This window comes from Schistocerca gregaria, chromosome 6 (genome assembly GCF_023897955.1).
Source record: "Schistocerca gregaria isolate iqSchGreg1 chromosome 6, iqSchGreg1.2, whole genome shotgun sequence".
Classification (NCBI taxonomy): Eukaryota; Metazoa; Arthropoda; class Insecta; order Orthoptera; family Acrididae; genus Schistocerca; species Schistocerca gregaria.
The window spans coordinates 377,992,006-378,014,613 of NC_064925.1; the positions used below are offsets into that span (position 1 = coordinate 377,992,006).

Consider the following 22,608-nt stretch of genomic DNA (forward strand, 5'->3'; position numbering starts at 1 on the left):
GGGAAAAAGAGAGCTGGTTATGCATCTGATGAAAGTAATACACATTTTTATAATAATGCCAGCGATATTATGAGTGGATTACTGTTTCTGCAGCTTTATGCTATCATTAGAAACCTTAAGGAAAATTAGGACCACAAATAAAAAGAAAGGAGTTTTTACTTGCAAAATCTTCTAATGGACATATCACAATCAGGAAAAATGTGAAAGAATAACTTTAAACACCTTACTTGAAACATATTCTGACCGCTTGCAAAAAATAATTCATTATTTTTGTTGGATTTTTGGCCTGGACATGACAGCTCTATATTTGAGTAGAACGATGGGAGATTGTTAATACAATTTGGATTACGACCGGTAAAAAGTAATGTGACTGGACCACTAAAAAAAAAAAAAAAAAATTTCGGCAAAGGAAAAAAAAAATTTATAGCTTTTTCTCATTACAGAGGCTTATCTCCAACATAAAAATTTACTCGGAAACTGCAAAACAAAGAATAAATGTTCTTAAACTATATTTTCAAAATATCCCACTATGTGTTTCGATCTTGTGTATCCTCTTCCTCTGCGCCCATTCTCATCATTGTGTGCCGTACATTTTGGAGCCAGGTCTTATGTTGTCTTCTTCTTCTCCCCTCCGGTTCCCACTCCAGTATCAATTTTGGTATTCTGGCTTTCTCCATTCGTCGTACATGCCCGTACCACTGTAATTTCTTCCTATCCATTACGTCATATATTCTTTCTTTTATTTCCAGTCTGCTTATTATTTCGGTGTTCCTTATCCTTTCTTTCCTGGAGATTCTTGCTGATCTTCTCCGGAAGTCCATCTCTAGAGTTGGAATTTTTTAATGTGCTTCAGGTTAATTGTCCAGGTATCCGTTCCATACAGAACCACACTCACTAATATGGATTTGTATATTAATTTTTTAGTTCTGCTAATTACATTCCTGCTCCATAAGACTGAGTTAAGCATCCCAATGACCTTCCGTCCGCTACTAATTTTTTTTTCTTTTATTTCTGACTCTGATTTTCCCTCAATTTCTCAAAACAACAGAAAGTGTTTATCTTTTTGATTTTCTTTCCTTCAGTGTCTAGCTCATCTGAATCATTAGTCAAGTATTCTGTTTTTTGGTAACCAGTCAGGTTCCTTTCAGAGTATGCACATGCAATAGCTCCATATTTAGCAATCATATACAACAGCTCACTCACAGAAAGTTGCGTACCTAAAGACTGGAAAATTGATCGTCACATCAATACCCAAAAAGGGAAATAGGAGTAATCCACTAAAATACAGGCCCATATCACTAACATCGATTTGCAGTAGGGATTTGGAACATATACTGTATTCGAACATTGTGAAGTACCTCGAAGAAAACGATTTATTGACACACAGTCAGCACGGATTAAGAAAATATCATTCTTGTGGAACACAACTAGCTCTTTTTACCCATGAAGTAATGAGTGCTTCTGACAGGGGATGTCAAATTGATTCCATATTTTTAGATTTCAAAAAGACTTTCGACACCGTTCCTCAGAAACATCATCTAACCAAACTGTGTGCCTATGGAATATCACCTCAGTTGTGTGACTGGATTTGTGATTTCCTATCAGAAAGGTCACAGTTCATAGCAATAGACAAAGTCCTCACATAAAACAAAGTAATATCCGGCGTACCCCAAGGAAGTGTTACAGGGCCCCTACTGTACCTGATCTATATTAGTGACATAGAAGACAATCTCAGTAGCCATCTCAGATTATTTGCTGATGATGTTGTCATTTACCGTCTTGTAAAGTCATCAGATGATCAAAACGAATTGCAAAATGATTTAGGGAAGATATCTGTATGGTGTGAAAAGTGGCAATTGACCCTGAATAAAAAAAAGTGCGAAGTTATTCACATGAGTACTAAAAGAAATCCACTAAATTTCGGTTACATGATAAGTCACACTAATCTGAAGGCTGTAAATTCAACAAAATACTTCAGGATTACAATCACAAATTCGCTAAATTGGAACGATCACATAGATAATGTTGTGGGTAGAGCCAACCGAAGACTATGATTCATTGGCAGAACTCTTAACAGGTGCAACAGGTCTACCAGAGAGACCGCTTACACTACGCTTGTCCGAACCTATTCTGGAGTACTGCTGTGCAGTGTGGGATCCGCATCAGATGGGACTGACGGATGACATTGGAAAAGTACAAAGAAGGGCAGCTCATTTTGTATTATCGGAAAGTAGTACCACAGACATGATACGTGAATTGGAGTGGCAGTCTTTAAAACAAGGGCGTTGTTCGTTGCGAATGCATCTTCACATGAAATTTCAATCACCAGTTTTCTCCTCCGATTGCAAAAACATTCTGATGGCAGCCACCTATGTAGGGAGAAATGATTATCACAATAAAATAAGAGAAATTAGGGCTCGCACAGAAAAATTTAATTGTTCATTTTTCCCATGTGCCGTTTGAGAGTCGAATGGTAGAGAGACAACTTGAAGGTTTTTCATTGAGCCCTCAGCCAGGCACTTAATTATAAATAACAGTGTAATCACGTAGATGTAGATTAATCACAATTACATTTTCATCTTTTTTGATGAACTGAGTAATTTATTTTATGTCATCACACATCTCTTCATAATTTATGGAGCTAGTAGGCATATTAACTTGTACTACTGTGATGGAGTTTCACAGTGTCTCTCTTCGCCATGTTCCTTATGCTGGTCATAGTAGTTCACCTGCATTCCCATTTTCTAGTTCACTACTAGATTTACTTCTGCGTTATCCTAAATGACTTTGTTTTGATAACCCTGTATCACCTGACCAGAAATCATGCTCTCCTGCCCCCACACTTCACTAATTCTCACAACATCTAACTTCAACCAACCGATTTCTCGTTTTAAATTCTCTAACCTACCTAGCCTATTAAGGCATCTAACATTCCACATCACAGCCCATATAATGCCAGATTCGTTTCCCCTGATTATAAGACCCTCCTGAATAGTCCCCATCACAAATAAAAAATGAGTACTGCCTTAACTTCAGATGTATCATACAGTGGAACTATGCGGTATCCATAAATACAATGGCTAAGTTACCCCTTGTTATCAGCTGTTTGCCATACCAACACAGCAAGGACATATTGGCTAATGTTGTAGGCCTACACAGTCAGTTATCCACACAAACTGTTCCTTCGACTACCGAAAAGGCTGTTATCCCTCTTTACAAACCAAATGTTAATCTGGCCTCTCCATAGATACTCTCTTCCCCCTCAAAGTGGTTGCATCTATGGTACATCTGTCCGTACTGTTGAGGCACAAAAGCCATCGCATCAGGGCAATGTCCACAACCTAAAGAGAGTACATAAGTCAATACCAAAAAAGACTTGGTACAGTAGAGAGATGGTAATCGGAAAGCTAGTGGCTGAATGCACTGGAGGGGTCACTATTTACCCAAAATACTGTCCACAGGCTACTTCCAGTTTCCTTCACGTGAGCTCCCCCTCTCAATATGGCAGTGCATCACTGAAGCTGACATACACCTACCATCTCAGGCAGATCTGTAATTTCATCATTAGAGTTATGTTGGACACATTAGGTAGCGGAACAAACAGCATATCTCAATACAGATTGGCATATCACTAGAGGCATCATCTTGCTGACTGAAAGCTAACTGACGCAGTAAAGGTAGAAGTTTAATTTTAGTAACTGTACCAATGATTTTTTTTAAATAATTAGTTCTTGCATTTAAGTAGAAATATAACAAGGAGAGAGGGATCAAAATGGAAATATACTTTTCCTCTGCTTAAAAAAATAAAGTAACTATAGTTTTTAGTGTTGCAAATATTAACATAACCACTTTCTTTCTTTAACAGAAAATTAGTTTCAATGAAAATTTACAATCAGTAACATAACTCTAAAAATATAAATTCCTGATGTCATTATTAAGGACCCAGGAACTTTGTACTATGAACCTACAAAACTCATCAGCACATAAAATAGAGATCAAAAACTGGTTCATTGTACGAGATGGAATTCAAAATTTTCAGGACTGGTGCTACCATCCGGAAAGTAGTAGATCTTTGCACCGCTAGGTGGAGGGAGCTGCATATCTGATGAGTTAGCATGTGGAGTGGCATTCAGCTGGGAGGCTGTGTTGCATGTTGACAGTGATTTCCGTAATACTATGTGTTTGGTGTGTGGAAGTTTTACGATGGATCTGCAAACAGAACAGTGCTTGTGAATAAAATTCTGTTCAAATCTTGGGAAAAGTGCTGCAGAGAGCCTTGCAATGATTCATCAAGTATTTTCAGAACAGAGCATGAGCCGTACACGTGTGTTTGAGAGGCATGCTCGGTTCAGTGCCGGCCATACAGATGTCGAAGATGATGCTCATGCTGGAAGGCCTGTTAGCCGTAAAACGCCAGACATTGTAGCCAAACTTCAACAACTGGTTTGTGCGGATCGACATCGAACCATTCAAGACCTTGCAGATGAAGTGGGTATTGGTTGTGGGACATGTCAACGAATGTTGACTGGTGAATTGGGCATGCATCATGTCACCGCAAATTTTTTTTGCCAAGGATCTTGACTGTCCATCAGAAGGTACAGCGTGTTGAAGTGTGCATGGACCTTTGTCAGACTGTATCTAATGATCCAACCTTCTTGTCATGCGTTATCACTGGCAACAAGAGCTCGATTTATGGTTATGACCCAGAGACAAAGCAACAATTGTCCCAGTGGAAGAGCCCGGGCTCTCTAAGACCCCAAAAAACATGACAGATGAAGAGCAAAGTGAAGAGCATCATCATTGTTTTCTTTAATAACAAGGGACTTGTGCACAAAGAATTCGTCCCATCCAACCAAACAGTTAATTCCGCGTACTAGTGTGATGTTTTGCAACGGTTCATGACAATGCACCCTGTCACACGTCCTTGCTCACCAGGACCTTTTTGGCAAAATACAATATGGCGATTGTACCCCACCCACCATACTTGCCAGATTTGGCGCCATGCGACTTTGCGCTATTTCCAAAACTGAAACTCAAGTAGAAAGGCCATCAATTCGACACTCTAGAGAGGATTCAAGAAACATCGCTGGTGGTGACAAACACCCTCAAAGAACAGGACTTCCAGAAAACGTTTGACCTGTGACAGAAGCGCTGGGACTTGTGTGCACGTGCGGGTGGGACCTACTTCGAGAGTGATGGTGACCATTAGTCCGAAGGTATGGTTTTCAACAGATGGCAGCATCAGCCCCGAAAATTTTAGATAGCACCTTGTATGTTTGAATTCAATCAAATTAAAACTTGCATAATCCAAATACTGTGCAGTCTGTACAAGTACTTTATTGCTTAGTTGTAGAGAAACATTCTTACTGACAAAAATAGTTGCTCTAGCTATAAATGCATTTCTACCACAAATAAGGCAAAAGCTGCACAAATAAATTTAAAAATCACTTTCAAAGACAACAGACAGTTATGTCAGAATACATCAAAACTCAAACAGATCTTCATTTGTAATGAACAGGCCCATTCTGGTAGCTGTTTTGACAAATAACTGTGTTAAGAAAAGACTGCTCATGATTGAAGATATGAACCCGAGAATTAAGGCAACTCTGATGACCCACAAATGGATTTGTGCATTCTCACATATAGTTCTCTTTTCATCTCCTATACAGACCCAATTCGCAGCCAACTGTACATTCAATATTGCTCTTTTCAATGTATTTAATAGTATTCATAACATACTGACACTCACAGAATTCAGCAGGCAGAAAGTCTTATAAAAAAGGGTATCCTATATAATAGGCTTCAACACAAAGTCAGTATTTGTATTTACAGAATATGAACAATGCACAGTACTGTATACAAACACTATCATGCACACTGTTCAGATAATCCATGTAGTCATGAACAAGTCCCAAAACCAAATGTACTAAGCAGAAAAGCAATGAGAACCGTACATGAGCTCATGCAGGGAAAAAACCAAAGTCATTGGAAATTGCGAGCTCTATATGAAACATACTACAGCTGCATACAAAACACATTACAACAATCCACGAACAACAAAATTATGTTGTTAATGAAGTAAATGAACAATACACAAATTTGAATTCCTGATGCTACACTGGTGGCGTCTAACAAAACAACAATTCACAATGATTATGTAATTCTTGCATACATTCAGTGTACGGAGTCCTTCCAGTTGGCTGGGATCCAGAGTGTATATGACACAAGAACAAAAAGATGCTGATGTCACACAAGGAGTGTTGGAACAGGCTTCTTGCCAGGCCATGCTTCTTTAGCATATTTCTTCTTCTTAGGTTCGTGGCTAAGGTCGACAGAAGCACCAACAGCTGGCTGGCCAGGTAGCACAGCAGGTGGAAGTGGGGGTGGCGCCATCTCCACTTCTGGAGCAGGGTTTGGTAAGGCCAAGCCCAAGCGCGATGCCAGTGCCGACGAAAACAACAGTGGAGTATTTGCACTGTTACCTGTACCTGCAAAACAAAGTGTAAAAACATTGTCAACAACACAAACATGCATAGGTGTAAATAATCACAGAGGGAGGGAGAGGGAGAAGGAGAGTATGAAGAAAGGAAATAAACTACAAAATTGGAGCTAACACGAAACAAGCTAGTTTAAATTCTATGCAAAGTCGCAAAGCTGTAAGGAGCTGTAAAGGAATGTGATATACAAAATGTCCAGTAAGCACTCAGTTTCTCAATATCAGTTCAGTGGAATGCAGGTGTAACATCAGTGGAAATTTGATGCCACACTTGACTAATACTAATATCACTATTTTGCATAGTATCAAAACACTTATTGTTTTTCTTGTTGCTCCTTGCCATGGTTTGAGCCAAAGATTAGTCTGATACAGCTTTCCACTCTGGTGTATCCTGGGTAAGCCTCTTCATCTCTGCTTAACTACAGTGACCTACATCCATTTGAACCTGCTTATTGCAGTCAAGCTTTGGTTTCCTTCTACAAGTTTTATCCCTCACACTTCCCACCAATACTGAACTGATGATTCCTTGATGCTTCCAGATTATTCTATCGACTTATCCTTTCTTTTAGTCAACTATTGTCTCCCCAATTTGATTCAATACTGCTTCACTAGTTACATGGTCTGCCAATCTAATATTTAGCATTTTCCTGTAGCAATATCCTTCTAAAGTGTATTCTCCTCATATCTGAACTGTTTATTTTACCCACATTTTACTTCTGTAATAGGTTACAAGCAAGACACCCTCTAAAAAAAACTTCCTACCATATTTAAATGTATATTCTATGTTAATAAATTTCACTTTTCCAATTTTTTCCAGTTTGCATTATATATCCTCTCTACTTTGGCTTCCTTAATTATTCTGCTGCTGAAATAACACAACTCACCTATCGTTTTTAATGTCTAAGCATCTAATTCCCACAAAAGCTCTTCATTTCATTCAACTATGTTCTAATACACTTGTTTTACTTTTGTTGATGCTCATCTTATAACCCCCTTTCAAGACACTATTCATTCCATTCAACTGCTCTTCCAAGTCCTTTGCCATCTGACAGAAATATGGTGTCACTGGCAACCTTCAGAGACATTTTTAATTTTTTTTTCTTCTACACCTACATCTACGTGATTACTCTGCTATTCACAATAAAGTGCCTGACAGAGCGTTCAATGAACCACCTTCAAGCTGTCTGTCTACTGTTGCACTCTCAAATGGCACTCAGCAAAGACATGCATTTAAAATTTTTCTGTGCGAGCCCTGATTTCTCTTATTTTATGGTGATGATCATTTCTCCCTATGTAGGTGGGTGCCAACAGAATGTTTTCACAATCAGAGGAGAAAACTGGTGATTGAAGTTTCATGAGAAGATCCCACCACAACGAAAAAGCCTTTGTCCTAATGATTGCCACTCCAATTCACATATCATGTCTGTGGCACTATCTCCCCTACTTTGCGATAATACAAAACGAGCTGCCCTTCTTTTTACTTTTCTGATGTCATCCGTCAGTCCCATCTGCACAGCAATACTCCAGAATAGGGTGGACAAGTGTGGTGTAAGCACTCTCTTTAGTAGACCTGTTGCACCTCTTAAGTGTTCTGCCAGTGAATCACAGTCTTCGGTTGGCTCTACCCACAACATTATCTATGTGATCGTTCCAATTTATCGTATTTGTAATTGTAATCCTGAAGTATTTTGTTGAATTTACAGCCTTCGGATTTGTGTGACTTATAGTGTAATCGAAATTTAGTGGATTTCTTTTAGTACTCATGTGCATAACTTTGCACTTTTCTTTATTCAGGGTCAATTGCCACTTTTCGCATCATACAGATATCTAATGACTAACTGAAACCCTCAGCTACCGACAGGTGGTGTTGATATACCTCAATGTGGACAGGTGAAAATGTGTGCCCCGACCGGGACTCAAACCCGGGGCACACATTTTCACCTGTCCACATTGAGGTATATCAACACCACCTGTCGGCAGCTGAGGGTTTCAGTTAGTCATCATTTATTCCAGGGAATAGCTGCACGGTCATCAACAGTATTCCGTTCTTTCGAGAACAGTTACTGTCTTCATATACAGATATCTTACCTAAATCATTTTGCAATTTGTTTTGGTCATCTGATGACTTTACAAGAAGGTAAATGGCAGCATCATCTGCAAACAATCTGAGACAGCTCCTGAGATTGTCTCCTATGTCGTTAATATAGATTAGGAACAATAGAAGGCCTATAACACTTCCTTGGGGAATGCCAGATATTATTTCTGTTTTATTCAGTGACTTTTTGTGTATTAATACAAACTGTGGCCTTTCTGACAGGAAACCACGAATCCAGTCACACAACTGAGGCGATATTCCATAGGCACACAGTTTGGTTAGATGTTTCAGAGGAACGGTGTCGAAAGCCTTCTGGAAATCGAAAAATATGGAATCAATTTGACATCCCCTGTCAGAAGCACTCAATGTTCGAATACAGTATATGTTCCAAATACCTACTGCAAATCGATGTTAGTGATATGGGCGTGTATTTCAGCGGATTACTCCTATTTCCCTTCTTGGGTATTGATGTGACGATCAATTTTCCAGTCTTTAGGTACGGAATTTTCTGTGAGCGAGCTGTTGTATATAATTGCTAAATATGGAGTTATTGCATCTGCATACCCCCGAAAGGAACCTGACTCGTGTACCATCTGGACCAGAAGCCTTGCCTTTATTAAGTGATTTAAGTTGCTTTGCGACACCAAGAATATCTATTTCTATGTTTCTCATCTTGGCAGTTGTTCTTGATTGGAATTCAGGAATATTTACTTCATCTTCTTTGGTGAAAGAGTTTTGGAAAATCATGTTTAATAACTCTGTTTTAGTTGCACTGTCATCAGAGACTTCACTGTTGTTATCGCGCAGTGAAGGTATTGAGTGCGTCTTGCCACTGGTGTGCTTTTTGTATGACCAGAATCTCTTTGGGTTTTCTGCCAGATTCCGAGACAGAGTTTCATTGTGGAAATTACTGAAAGCATCTCACATCGAAGTACGCATTATATTTCGAACTTCTGCAAAACTTTGTCAGTCTTGGGGATTTTGCGTTATTTTAAATTTGGCATGATTTTTTCACTGCTTCTGCAACAGTGATCTGACCTGTTTCGTGTACCATGGGGGTCAGTACCATCACTTATTAATTTATGTGGTATATATCTCTCAATTGCTGTTGATACTATCTCTTTGAAATCATTCCACAACTTTTCTATGCTTACATGATCAGATCTAAAGGAGTGCAGACGTCTCTTAAAAGGCGTTAAGAGCATTTTTATCAGTTTTTTTTTTAAATAGATATACTTTGTGTTTCTTTTTTATGGTTGTAGGAGTTACAGTGTTCAGCCTAGCAGCTACTACCTTGTGGTCCCTAATCCCTGTATTCGTCACAATACTCACTATTTGTCCAGGATTAACGTGTTGCTAAGAGGTGAACTATGCTTTTGCAACCATTTACGCTTCGAGTGGGCACATGAACTAACTGTTCAAAATAATTTTCTGAAAAAGCATTCAGTACAATTTCGGATGACATTTTACGCCTGCTGCTGGCTTTAAACATATAATTTTTCCAGGGTAGATTAAAGTCAGCATCGACTATAATTGTATGAGTGGGGTACCTATTTTAAATGAGACTCGGAGTTTTCTTTGAACTGTTCAGCAATTATATCTTCAGAGTTGGGAGATCAGTAAAACAACCCATTTAATAGTTTAGTCCAATTGTCAAGTGTAACTTCTACCCACACTATTTCGCAGTAACTATCTACTTCAATTTCACTACAAGGCAAACTACTTCTGACAGCAATAAATACTCCACCACAAATTGTATTTAATCTATCCTTTCTGAACACTGTTAGTTTGAAAAAATTTCTGCTGCACTTAATTCCGACTTTAGCCAGCTATCTATACCTATAACTATTTGAGCTTCAGTGCTTTCTATTAGGGCTTGGAGCTCTGGTTCTTTCCCAACACAGCTACGACAATTTATTCTGTTTTGTGGTTCTGTATTCTAACCATGCAATTCTTCATGAATTTTACTACATTCTGAATTCCATGTGGGGTTTAAGGGGGCAAGATTTTCAGCTTACTTTTTGACACCTGGTACCAATTCTTTTAGTTGTCCATCTACTCCAGTATGATCAGAAGCATCACCTATCCCATCAAAGGCTGGGCTACCTGTGAAATCAGTCACGTGAACTTCAAACTAACCTGCAACCACTTTACTGCTTTCTACCTGGGCATGACAACAAACAAGCTGTCTGTCCACTTGAATGGCCACAGACAAACTGCGGCCAAGAGGCAGCTGGATACATTGCAGATCAAGAGGTTAGGTTTAGACATGAGAGTAAATTCAAGGTTACAAAATGCACTGTCTGCTGCAGTTCAGCCACTGGTCATGTAAAATCACCTGTGGACAGAGCATTTTGTGTTTCCACCATACCTGAAGGCAGCAACTTCCAACATTGTTCCAGATTACGTAAACAGCATTTCAGCACTTGTGAAGTGACCCGCCATGTTTGCGTATTGGCTTTAACTGAACGATAGCCTATGAGGCAACACTAGCACCATGTGACAGACATCAACTATCAAGTAATTTTAAATGGATTATAGTGTGGTGAGCTGCATCACAACAGTCTTCAGACTGAAGATCACTACAACAAGACCACAATTTTTTTATTGTTTTTAAGATTAAAGCTGCAACTCTTGGGGAGGTGACTTTAAAATTTGCTATGGGCTGTACTATTTTTAAATTTACAATAAATCACATTCAAATTGGGGTACTGTTTCATGACCTTATCCCAATTTTACTGCCATAAATTCTTTATTCTTGAGATTCGAATGGCCCTTCCATTGGCCTTGTCACCTACTCCTATCCTCTTCTTAATTTTTTTTATTTAATTTATCCACAATATTCTTGACTTTTCCTATTTTTAGTACAGTATTAATACTGTGTGTTATGGTATAGCTGATTTGGTTACATTTGATCCTGTTCTTGTGTGCAGATTAAAATTAATGCATGGCCTTAGTGGGTAGAATAATGGAATTTTTCGCAGATCTTTCTATTATCGACAACTGACAGCAGCCACCTTGAAAGGTGGAAGGTCCGATTTACAACTGCTTCTGTCAACCACAAACGTTTCCTGGCTACTTCCTATACCCTTCACCTATAACTGGGCTTTGTGCTGGCAATAGCAGCTACTGAGCTACTCAGTCCACCCAATAGCTACTATCAGTCATATTAACATTGCCTTAAGCAATTTTTTCAGTATTCTGTTGTCAAATGTGAGAAATTACATCTAGCAGAAATGAGTGGCAGGAATACAGAAGAAATCAATGTGAAGACAAAGTTGACTGTTCAGAGGGAGCGCAAGAAGTAATAGAATAAGGTCCACAGATGAGATGTAGGAAGTGAACAGAAATAAACAGGGATGAGACAAGGAAGAATATGGACTTCAGCCAAATTAAGCTTTGCTCCCAGTCAGCAGGATATGTACAACTAATGACAGAGAGAGAGAGGGGGGGGGTGGGGGGAAGAGATTGAAGATGTCTCTCACGTTTGGTTTCCAGAAGTCCTATGAGGCTTCTTGCAGATGATGATGCTTCATTCAGAGAAGACACAACACTATAAGTCTGTAGCTAAAGAAAGGAAGAGCCGCACAGAATCGACACTTGGTGTAATGAGTGGTTATGGGCCCTCAACATAAACTACTGTAACAATGAGGAAAATCCTCGGGAAATGAAGCCCACCCACAAAGGAGGTAGTTTACAAAACATATTCAACCAATACTTGAATATTGTTCATCAAAAGGGGATCCTTACCAGGACTGATACAGGAAATAGAGAATATCCAAAGAACAGCAGCACATTTCATTACACGTTCATTTAGTAAGCACAAAAGTGTCTTGGAGATGCTCAGCCAACTCCAGTGACAAACACTGCAAGAGATGTGTTCTGCATCAGAATGTGTATATTGTTAAAGTTCCAAGACCATACATTCCTAGAAGAGTGAACAAATAGCTTCCTCCTACTAATATCTTGTGAAAAGACCATGAAGATAAAATTAGACAGATTCGAACTCACACAGAGGCTTATCAGTATTCTTTCTTCCCCCGAACCATTCATGACTGGAACATGAAAGGGGTTAAATGACACTAGTACACAAAGTAGTCTTTGCCACACACCATAACCAGGTTTACAGAGTATGCATGTAGATATACAGCACACATAGAAACATTTTTAATCCTAGAACCACCAAGTAGGACAAAAATTGCCTGTACCTTTCACTTTTATTCAAAAATCATCATAAAAATCCTTCTATGTTTAGGGACCTTTACAGTGGCGTGAGAATTAAACTAAAGCAGTACTCCTAGATTTTTCTTTGCAAGGTAACATTTTAAAACAGAGTTCACCATTTCTGCTTTTACTTTGCTACACTCAATTTCAGTTCCCGTGACATTAGTTTTGATATAGCCTTCACATACGAGCAGAATTTGTTTCCTTGTTGCAAGAGTCTTTTGGTAGAGACTGCCATGGTGGTGACTGAAAACTTCACACATTGTTCTTTTGACAGTCAAACAAATTTCATTCAGCACCTGTTTATATGACTATGCAGTAGTCACTGTTTCTTTAAATGTTTTACACAAAGTAAGTTCCGTCCTTCAGTTTCAGTCTCAGTGGATTTGATTTTCTTGATTACTGCAACAAATACATCACTTCCTTTTCCCATTAGTGCAACTTTTGATGTACACTTGCTCATTACACAAGATGTGCTGTATCGTGACACACTGTATATCTAAGGCTTAAGTCAGATGACGTTAGACTGTAAATACAATGAGGTATCATTAGGAGGAGGACACAAAAAGCCAATGAGTTACAATTTCATATTATTGACATACAAATTCAGAAGAGAACAAACGAACATAACTAAACATAATTTAATGCTTCAATAGCTATGATATAGCCTAGTTCTGAAAGGTCTGCAGCAGAGCTCCTGTGAAGTTTGGAAGGCAGGAGGTGAGGTACTGGAGGAATTAAAGCTACGAGGACGGGTCGTGAGTTGTGCTTGAGTAGCTCAGATGGTAGAGCACTTGCCCGCAAAAGTCAAAGTTAGCGAGTTTGAGTCTCGGTCTGGCACACGGTTTTAATCTGCCAAGAAGTTTCATATCAGTGCACACTCCACTGCAGAGTGGAATTTCATTCTGCCAGCTATTGTATTTCATAGTTTACTTAGCAAAAACAACCAAATAGTAATTAACAATGAGTAATTAGTAAATACCTGAAGAAACATTTTTCACAGAACAATTCTATGCACAAAAGCTAAAAGGTGATTAAAAAAGTCTGGTCCGATATCTCACATGCACTGTAACAGTAATACTTATGTGTATTTTCTATTTGTTCATAGGACTTTCCTTGCAATTATTATATCTTGTAAGATGCCTATAATCTGCTTGGAAGTACATAACCAATGGCGCAAGAACCATTAAAGTTATGTCAATAATGACTAAACATTTGGATGAGCAATAATTGGAAAACGGTGAGGAGAATGATGAGATAGCCGAGTACATGTGTGTGCAATGTTATGGGTTGGGAGGGAGGGGGGGAGGGGGCTGGGGGGGGGGGGGGCTTTATGTGGTCGGTCGTGGTGAAGGTGGGTCAACCGTACCACTGAAGTGGAACCTGTAATTTTTTGTCAACAGACTGCTAGTTTCACAATTTTGGAGTATTTTATGATCTATGTTCACATGACTTAGTAATATGTTGTGTAACTTACAGTCGGAAAATAGACTTAACGAGTTGTTGTTGTTGTTGTTGTCTTCAGTCCTGAGACTGGTTTGATGCAGCTCTCCATGCTACTCTATCCTGTGCAAGCTGCTTCATCTCCCAGTACCTACTGCAACCCACATCCTTCTGAATCTGCTTAGTGTACTCATCTCTCGGTCTCCCTCTACGATTTTTACCCTCCACGCTGCCCTCCAATGCTAAATTTGTGATCCCTTGATGCCTCAAAACATGTCCTACCAACCGATCCCTTCTTCTAATCAAGTTGTGCCACAAACTTCTCTTCTCTCCAATCCTATTCAATACCTCCTCATTAGTTATGTGATCTACCCATTTAATCTTCAGCATTCTTCTGTAGCACCACATTTCAAAAGCTTCTATTCTCTTCTTGTCCAAACTAGTTATCGTTCCATGTTTCACTTCCATACATGGCTACACTCCAAACAAATACTTTCAGAAACGACTTCCTGATACATAAATCTATATTCAATGTTAACAAATTTCTCTTCTTCAGAAACGCTTTCCTTGCCATTGCCAGTCTACATTTTATATCCTCCCTACTTCGACCATCATCAGTTATTTTACTTCCTAAATAGCAAAACTCCTTCACTACTTTAAGTGTCTCATTTCCTAATCTAATTCCCTCAGCATCACCCGATTTAATTTGACTACATTCCATTATCCTAGTTTTGCTTTTGTTGATGTTCATCTTATATCCTCTTTTCAAGACACTGTCCATTCCGTTCAACTGCTCTTCCAAATCCTTTGCCGTCTCTGACAGAATTACAATGTCATCGGTGAACCTCAAAGTTTTTACTTCTTCTCCATGAATTTTAATACCTCCTCCAAATTTTTCTTTTGTTTCCTTTACTGCTTGCTCAATATACAGATTGAATAACATCGGGGAGAGGCTACAACCCTGTCTCACTCCTTTCCCAACCACTGCTTCCCTTTCATGTCCATCGACTTTAATAACTGCCATCTGGTTTCTGTACAAATTGTAAATAGCCTTTCGCTCCCTGTATTTTACCCCTGCCACCTTTAGAATTTGAAAGAGAATATTCCAGTCAACATTGTCAAAAGCTTTCTCTAAGTCTACAAATGCTAGAAACGTAGGTTTGCCTTTTCTTAATCTTTCTTCTAAGATAAGTCGTAAGGTCAGTATTGCCTCCCGTGTTCCAACATTTCGACGGAATCCAAACTGATCCTCCCCGAGGTCTGCATCTACCAGTTTTTCCATTCGTCTGTAAAGAATTCGCGTTAGTATTTTGCAGCCGTGGCTTATTAAACTGATAGTTCGGTAATTTTCACATCTGTCAGCACCTGCTTTCTTTGGGATTGGAATTATTATATTCTTCTTGAAGTCTGAGGGTATTTCGCCTGTCTCATACATCTTGCTCACTAGCTGGTAGAGTTTTGTCAGGACTGGTTCTCCCAAGGCCGTCAGTAGTTCTAATGGAATGTTGTCTACTCCGGGGGCCTTGTTTCGACTCAGGTCTTTCAGTGCTCTGTCAAACTCTTCATGCAGTATCGTATCTCCCATTTCGTCTTCATCTACATCTTCTTCCATTTCCATAATATTGTCCTCAAGTACATCGCCCTTGTATAAACCTTCTATATACTCCTTCCACCTTTCTGCCTTCCCTTCTTTGCTTAGAACTGGGCTGCCATCTGAGCTCTTGATATTCATACACATGGTTCTCTTCTCTCCAAAGGTCTCTTTAATTTTCCTGTAGGCAGTATCTATCTTACCCCTAGTGAGATAAGCTTCTACATCCTTACATTTGTCCTCTAGCCATCCCTGTTTAGCCATTTTGCACTTCCTGTCGATCTCATTTTTGAAACGTTTGTATTCCTTTTTGCCTGCTTCATTTACTGCATTTTTATATTTTCTCCTTTCATCAATTAAATTCAATATTTCTTCTGTTACCCAAGGATTTCTAGCAGCCCTCGTCTTTGTACCTACTTTATCATCTGCTGCCTTCACTACTTCATCCCTCAGAGCTACCCATTCTTCTTCTACTGTATTTCTTTCCCCTATTCCTGTCAATTGTTCCCTTATGCTCTCCCTGAAACTCTGTACAACCTCTGGTTCTTTCAGTTTATCCAGGTCCCATCTCCTTAATTTCCCACATTTTTGCAGTTTCTTCAGTTTTAATCTACAGGTCATAACCAATAGATTGTGGTCAGAGTCCACATCTGCCCCTGGAAATGTCTTACAACTTAAAACCTGGTTCCTAAATCTCTGCCTTACCATTATATAATCTATCTGATACCTTTTAGTATCTCCAGGGTTCTTCCATGTATACAACCTTCTTTCATGATTCTTAAACCAAGTGTTAGCTACGATTAAGTTGTGCTCTGTGCAAAATTCTACTAGGCGGCTTCCTCTTTCATTTCTTAGCCCCAATCCATACTCACCTACTATGTTTCCTTCTCTCCCTTTTCCTACACTCGAATTCCAGTCACCCATTACTATTAAATTTTCGTCTCCCTTCACTACCTGAATAATTTCTTTTATTTCATCGTACATTTCTTCAATTTCTTCATCATCTGCAGAGCTAGTTGGCATATAAACTTGTACTACTGTAGTAGGTGTGGGCTTCGTATCTATCTTGGCCACAACAATGCGTTCACTATGCTTTTTGTAGTAGCTTACCCGCATTCCTATTTTCCTATTCATTATTAAACCTACTCCTGCATTACCCCTATTTGATCTTGTGTTTATAACCCTGCAGTCACCTGACCAGAAGTTCTGTTCCTCCTGCCACCGAACTTCACTAATTCCCACTATATCTAACTTCAACCTATCCATTTCCCTTTTTAAATTTTCTAACCTACCTGCCCGATTAAGGGATCTGACATTCCACGCTCTGATCCGTAGAACGCCAGTTTTCTTTCTCCTGATAACGACATCCTCCTGAGTAGTCCCCGCCCGGAGATCCGAATGGGGGGACTATTTTACCTCCGGAATATTTTACCCAAGAGGATGCCATCATCATTTAATCATACAGTAAAGCTGCATGTCCTCGGGAAAAATTACGGCTGTAGTTTCCCCTTGCTTTCAGCCGTTCGCAGTACCAGCACAGCAAGGCCGTTTTGGTTAATGTTGCAAGGCCAGATCAGTCAATCATCCAGACTGTTGCCCCTGCAACTACTGAAAAGGCTGCTGCCCCTCTTCAGGAACCACACGTTTGTCTGGCCTCTCAACAGATACCCTTCCGTTGTGGTTGCACCTATGGTACGGCCATCTGTATCGCTGAGGCACGCAAGCCTCCTCACCAACGGCAAGGTCCATGGTTCATGGTAATGAGGCTAAACTTAGAACTTGTGACATAGTTTCACTACTGGACTTGGTTAATTTCTTGGCGTTTACCGGACTTGTACTTTCCACATTCAAGCTAACTGACAAATATTTTATCAACAGGAAATCCTTTTGATAAATATAAAAGTATGAGTAGTACATATACTATCCTAGCTTTCAGAACTAACAGTTCCATCCTCAGCAATGAGAGAGTGATACATGGGAAAGTAACAAAGGAAGGGCAGGTACTTAGACCCTGAGAGGAGATGGCCCCACCTGCTGTGGGAACGAGGGATGCAAGTGTAACCAGACTATTTCATGAAATGGTTAATGTTACACAGGTGTTTTTAAACATTTTGATGCACAAAAGCATTAAATTTTGTGAACTCTGCTAACAGTTTTCCAATAGCACAGCTCAAGATTTTAGTTTGAGATAAAAAATGCAATAAAATTAGTCACTATGAAGTTTATGCAATTGTCACTTGCCCTTTATTGAATATAAAACACTTTCCAAACACCTGAGAACTCATGAAAGTAATTTTAGGGGCTCTGCATGTGGCTACCACTAAAAATCAAATCAAATAAAACCACGCAGCCACACACCACCCTGAGCTCTATTTATTCTAAACTATATCACAAGCAGTAATACCCATTTATAAAAGTTGAATAAGTAAGGGAACTGTAATTATAGCCCAATCTCTTTCATTCCTCCATTATAACGAAGGTACCTTGAAGAAATAATGAACAACTTTTCTGAAAAGAACCTTTAAACACATCCTCAGTTTGGCTTCCATGAAGGTTTCTCTATACAGAAAGAAATTCTTCTATCTAGCGTATGTGATTTCATTTCTTTTGTTTCATGACTGCTGCATCTGGATTGGTATATAAAATCCACATTCATAATTCCAACTTAAATTTGACGTCACTTCTTTATTACTTCACCTACAGGTTCTATTTTTACTAAAAAAGTTCTCATTTTGTTAACGTTTCTCTATTGTTCAGTCCAACAACAGGAAATTAAAACTGTCTGAAGGGTTGTAACCACAAAAATTCTAAAACGATCAACCAGCAAACAAGTTTACCATGAAATAAGCCTCATTTTTCAATACACCCAAAGATTTTGCTGAAACCAACTTATCTTCCCCAATTGTGCTGTCACATTTACAGCCAGTTCCTATAATTGGGTTCTGTTAACTTTCAGGCCTTATAAATGAAGCAGCTTCATTTATCCATAACCTCCAACGAAGGCAAATTGTGCCTAATAGCTTACTGGAATCTCTGAAACCATTCTTAAAGAAGTGTTTACCTGTGGGTGATGTTGGTGTTCCAGCACCAACCGGGTGAGACCCTTCAGGTGGCAAATCGTGATACAGATGTGGCATCATTGCAGAAGGATGTAAGTGTTTCATGAGGTTCAGGCGATCATCTGAACTGTTTGTGAGACCACTTGTTGGTCCAACACCATCAATTCTCTGACGCTGAAATAGAATATATTAATCTGCAATAAATAAGTAGTACTCTGAAGATGTGAAACAATGTTTGAAAGTATTAAAACACCACCTGATCAGTTTGTATAAAGAAACATTCTTATTAAACACAAAATTGACAGACATTATTCAAAACAGTTCTTATACAATAAGCCAAAATAAGCTGTGTGGCAAAGTTAAGCATAAATTTATTTCCTTGCTTTAGGTATTAAATTTGGGACAAAGATACACAATGTCAAAAATAAATCTTAAAAGGATTAGGAAAAGAAGTCTATACAAATAGACTTCACATACCTCAAACATTTAGAATGTGCATGAATTAAAGTCAACCACAAATTTTCATACTGCTTGTCTAGGACTCTGTTAAATACCTTTGTTGGTATTATAGTCGTGTGAATCATATTCCTAAAACGACCAACAGATGGATCAACATCTTCAGGATTTATTACTTCCTCTTCTTCACTAAAAGTCAGTAATTTCTTCTTTCTTTTCCTCGTTGTGGGGCGAATTTCTTCATCAGGAATCCCCAGCATAGATATTCGGCGATTGTGTGCAGTATTAAACTCTGTAAGATTCTGGAAAATCAGGCAATATGTTTAACAGTAGCCATAAGTTTGAGATGCAACCTTACTATCCCATAACAAACTACACTAGTCACTTAACTTACATCCAGTTCTGTTTCCGTTTCTGGCAAACCCAAGAGGCCACCTTCAGCTTCTTCTGAAGATTTTTCTAGTTCCTCAATGATTGGTCTTGAACCTGTTTGTGGTCGTTCACGAATGATGTAATTCCGTGTTGATGCCCCAAAATGGAATACACTGTCTATTGGTAATTGTGTAGGCTTATGTGGCTCCAAACGAAGTGATCCAATGAATGTGCCATGAGCTATAAAATGACAAATAAAGAATGCTGTAAAAAATTCAAGTGAATACCTTATAAAGATGAGTAAATAATCTTAAAAATTGGTCACAATGCCATCAAACTTAAAATTTGGTCACAATGGCAGCAACGGTTCAAATACTGTAACATTCATGCTGAGAGTGCCAGCACAATAACCAGCACAATATATTGGGCACCAGCTAGCCCATGATGTGTAGGTGTGGGTTCGAGTATCTCAGTCCCCTGTGAGGTGTTCCTTGTGAATGTAACGTGTGATTGTATCTCACATATGGAGAGCAGCACCCCTGTGAGGTGTTCCTTATGAACATAACTTGTGACTGTATCTCACATACAGGGCACATCAATTACAATGATGTCAACAACATGGGTTTGAGAAAGCTAAACCCTTGAAACAATAGGGAGTCCAGTTGGAATAAAAATAATACTACGAAAAGAATAGATAGCTACTCCTCACACAGAGGAGGCACTGAGTCACAGACAGACACAATGAAAAGACTGGTAAAAATTAGAGAGAAGGATCAACCAAGAAATAAGTAGTCTGAGAAAAAATGTAATAACATCCACTGATTTGGGGGGGGGGGGGGTGAGAAGGAGGGGCAAGGAGAGGGAGGAAAACACAAACAAACAAACAAACACACACACACACACACACACACACACACACACACACACACACAGAGAGAGAGAGAGAGAGAGAGAGAGAGAGAGAGAGAGGAGTATAACTTAATCTATACAGAAACAATAGGATTGACAGGAGAGAAGAGGGGATGACAGAGTGTCATGGAGATAAAAACTGAGCGTCATCGTTAAGACGGTAAATGAACCCCATGTAAAGGAGAGGTGGAAAGAACACAATTGTTTTATATGAACAGAGGAAGAAGACAGCAGACAGAACAAATTTGAAGTAGAAGTAGCAAAACACAGTGAATAAAGTAGAGAAGGGCTACACTATTCTAAAGAATGAATTTAAGGAAGAGCTTGCAGTAATAAAAAATGGAAAGCTCACAGAAATTGATGAGCTGCTAATAGAAATATTAAAAACTTTAGATGGAGAAGGGAAGGTAGAACTATTGGGAAAATAGGGTGAAATATACTCAAAGGGAAAGTGGATTAACGAATTCTTGGAATCGATCTCAGTACTTCTTTAAAAGAAAAACAACACAAGATAATGTGAGGAACATAGGACTTCCAATTCTGATACCATATACAGCCAAGATTTCACTGAGAGTGATGAATACAAAGATGTATAGTGAGCTGAACAGCAACATGGGAGAAAAGCAGTATGTGTTGAGACATGGGGTAGGGAGGCATGGGAGATGCTGTGGACTTACTACAAGTCCTAGTGCAGAGATACACTGAAAATATGATGGTTGCCTGGAAAGAAATGCACTGGCTTTTTTTTTTTTGTTTTTTTCCTCCTTCAACAATTTTTATTGAAAAAAATGGGAATCACACAGATGAAAAATGGTGTTTTATCTACACATAACACAATTTTTCTGTGTAATCTCAATCCCATTTTATGGGCATCCTCTAGTGCGAAACAATGGCATGTATGCCCTGTCAGTACCAATCCTAGTCCTAGTGTCAGAGCCACTGTGTGAATCACCCCCTCATTGTCCCTCAAATGTCTTCCAAGAATGGCATTCTTTAATGGCGAATGACAACATAAAGCTCACTGCAAATGTCAGGTGTGACAGCTGTGAATGGTCTCCCCAACCGCTGCAAATCATGGAGCTCCACTGAACCGCCTTCTGATGACCTCACCCTCCGTGCCTAGCGAGTAACTGTACTTCTGTCAACAGCAGATACTCCACAGACTTTGCGCAAATATTTTTGAATATTCCCCACAGTTTCTTTCTCTGCAGTGAGAAATTCAAAGACGGCATGTTGCTTGTAAAGTACATCACCTACAGAGGCCTTTTTGAAACTGTCCTGCAGCTACATTATCTGTTGCAATTGACGGAAACTTGGTACACTCACTCAGAAGACCTCAAATAATACATACATAACATTTTGCATTTGTAGCATTGTCTTTGGCTGAGAAAAAATGCTGTGCATTACTTTCTGGACAACCGCCGTAGTAGGAAGATTTAAGACATTTTTAAAGATTTCAAAAAAGTGTCAGATTCGGTAAGGTGGGATGGACTTATATTTACCCTAATAAAGTGTGGCATCAACCAGACAGAAAGGAAACTGGGTTATCTCTTGAGCGAAAGCCAGAGCCAGAATTAGTGGAGAACTAATGGAGCGAATACAAACTAAAAGAGTAGGAAGGCAGAGATGTTGCCTTTCACCTACAGTGTTTAATATCTACATGGAAGAGATTATACAAGGATGCGATGGAATGAAAGAAGTGTGTGTAGAAGCAAAAGAGTGGATTGTATAAAGTTTGCTTTCAACATGGTCATGTTAGTACAAATTAAGAAGGTACCTAATGACACAGTGGAAGAGCTTAAGATCAAATGCCAAGATTTAAGAATGAAAATAAATACAAAAAAGATTAAATCTTTATACTTGTAGGAAAAGGGGAGATGAACAAATTCATCATAGTTTGGCAACTAGAGCAGATTGAAAAATTCAAACATTTGGGAAGTATTATAACAGGGATAATAAATTG

At 39.0% G+C, this 22,608-nt stretch overlaps 1 protein-coding gene across 1 annotated transcript in view; it reads right to left on the reverse strand.

Moving 5' to 3' along the window:
* Nucleotides 1-5,312: 5,312 nt before the first annotated feature.
* The window catches only part of LOC126278267 (nuclear inhibitor of protein phosphatase 1), a 61,733-nt gene continuing 44,437 nt past the window's right edge, over nt 5,313-22,608 (reverse strand). Inside the window, exons 4-7 of the mRNA XM_049978269.1 lie at nt 19,759-19,976; nt 19,463-19,666; nt 18,911-19,082; nt 5,313-6,488 (exon numbers count right to left, since the gene is read on the reverse strand). Of these exons, the coding sequence (XP_049834226.1) occupies nt 6,247-6,488; nt 18,911-19,082; nt 19,463-19,666; nt 19,759-19,976 (836 nt within the window). The 3' untranslated portion in view covers nt 5,313-6,246. The remainder of the gene's footprint in view (nt 6,489-18,910; nt 19,083-19,462; nt 19,667-19,758; nt 19,977-22,608) is intronic.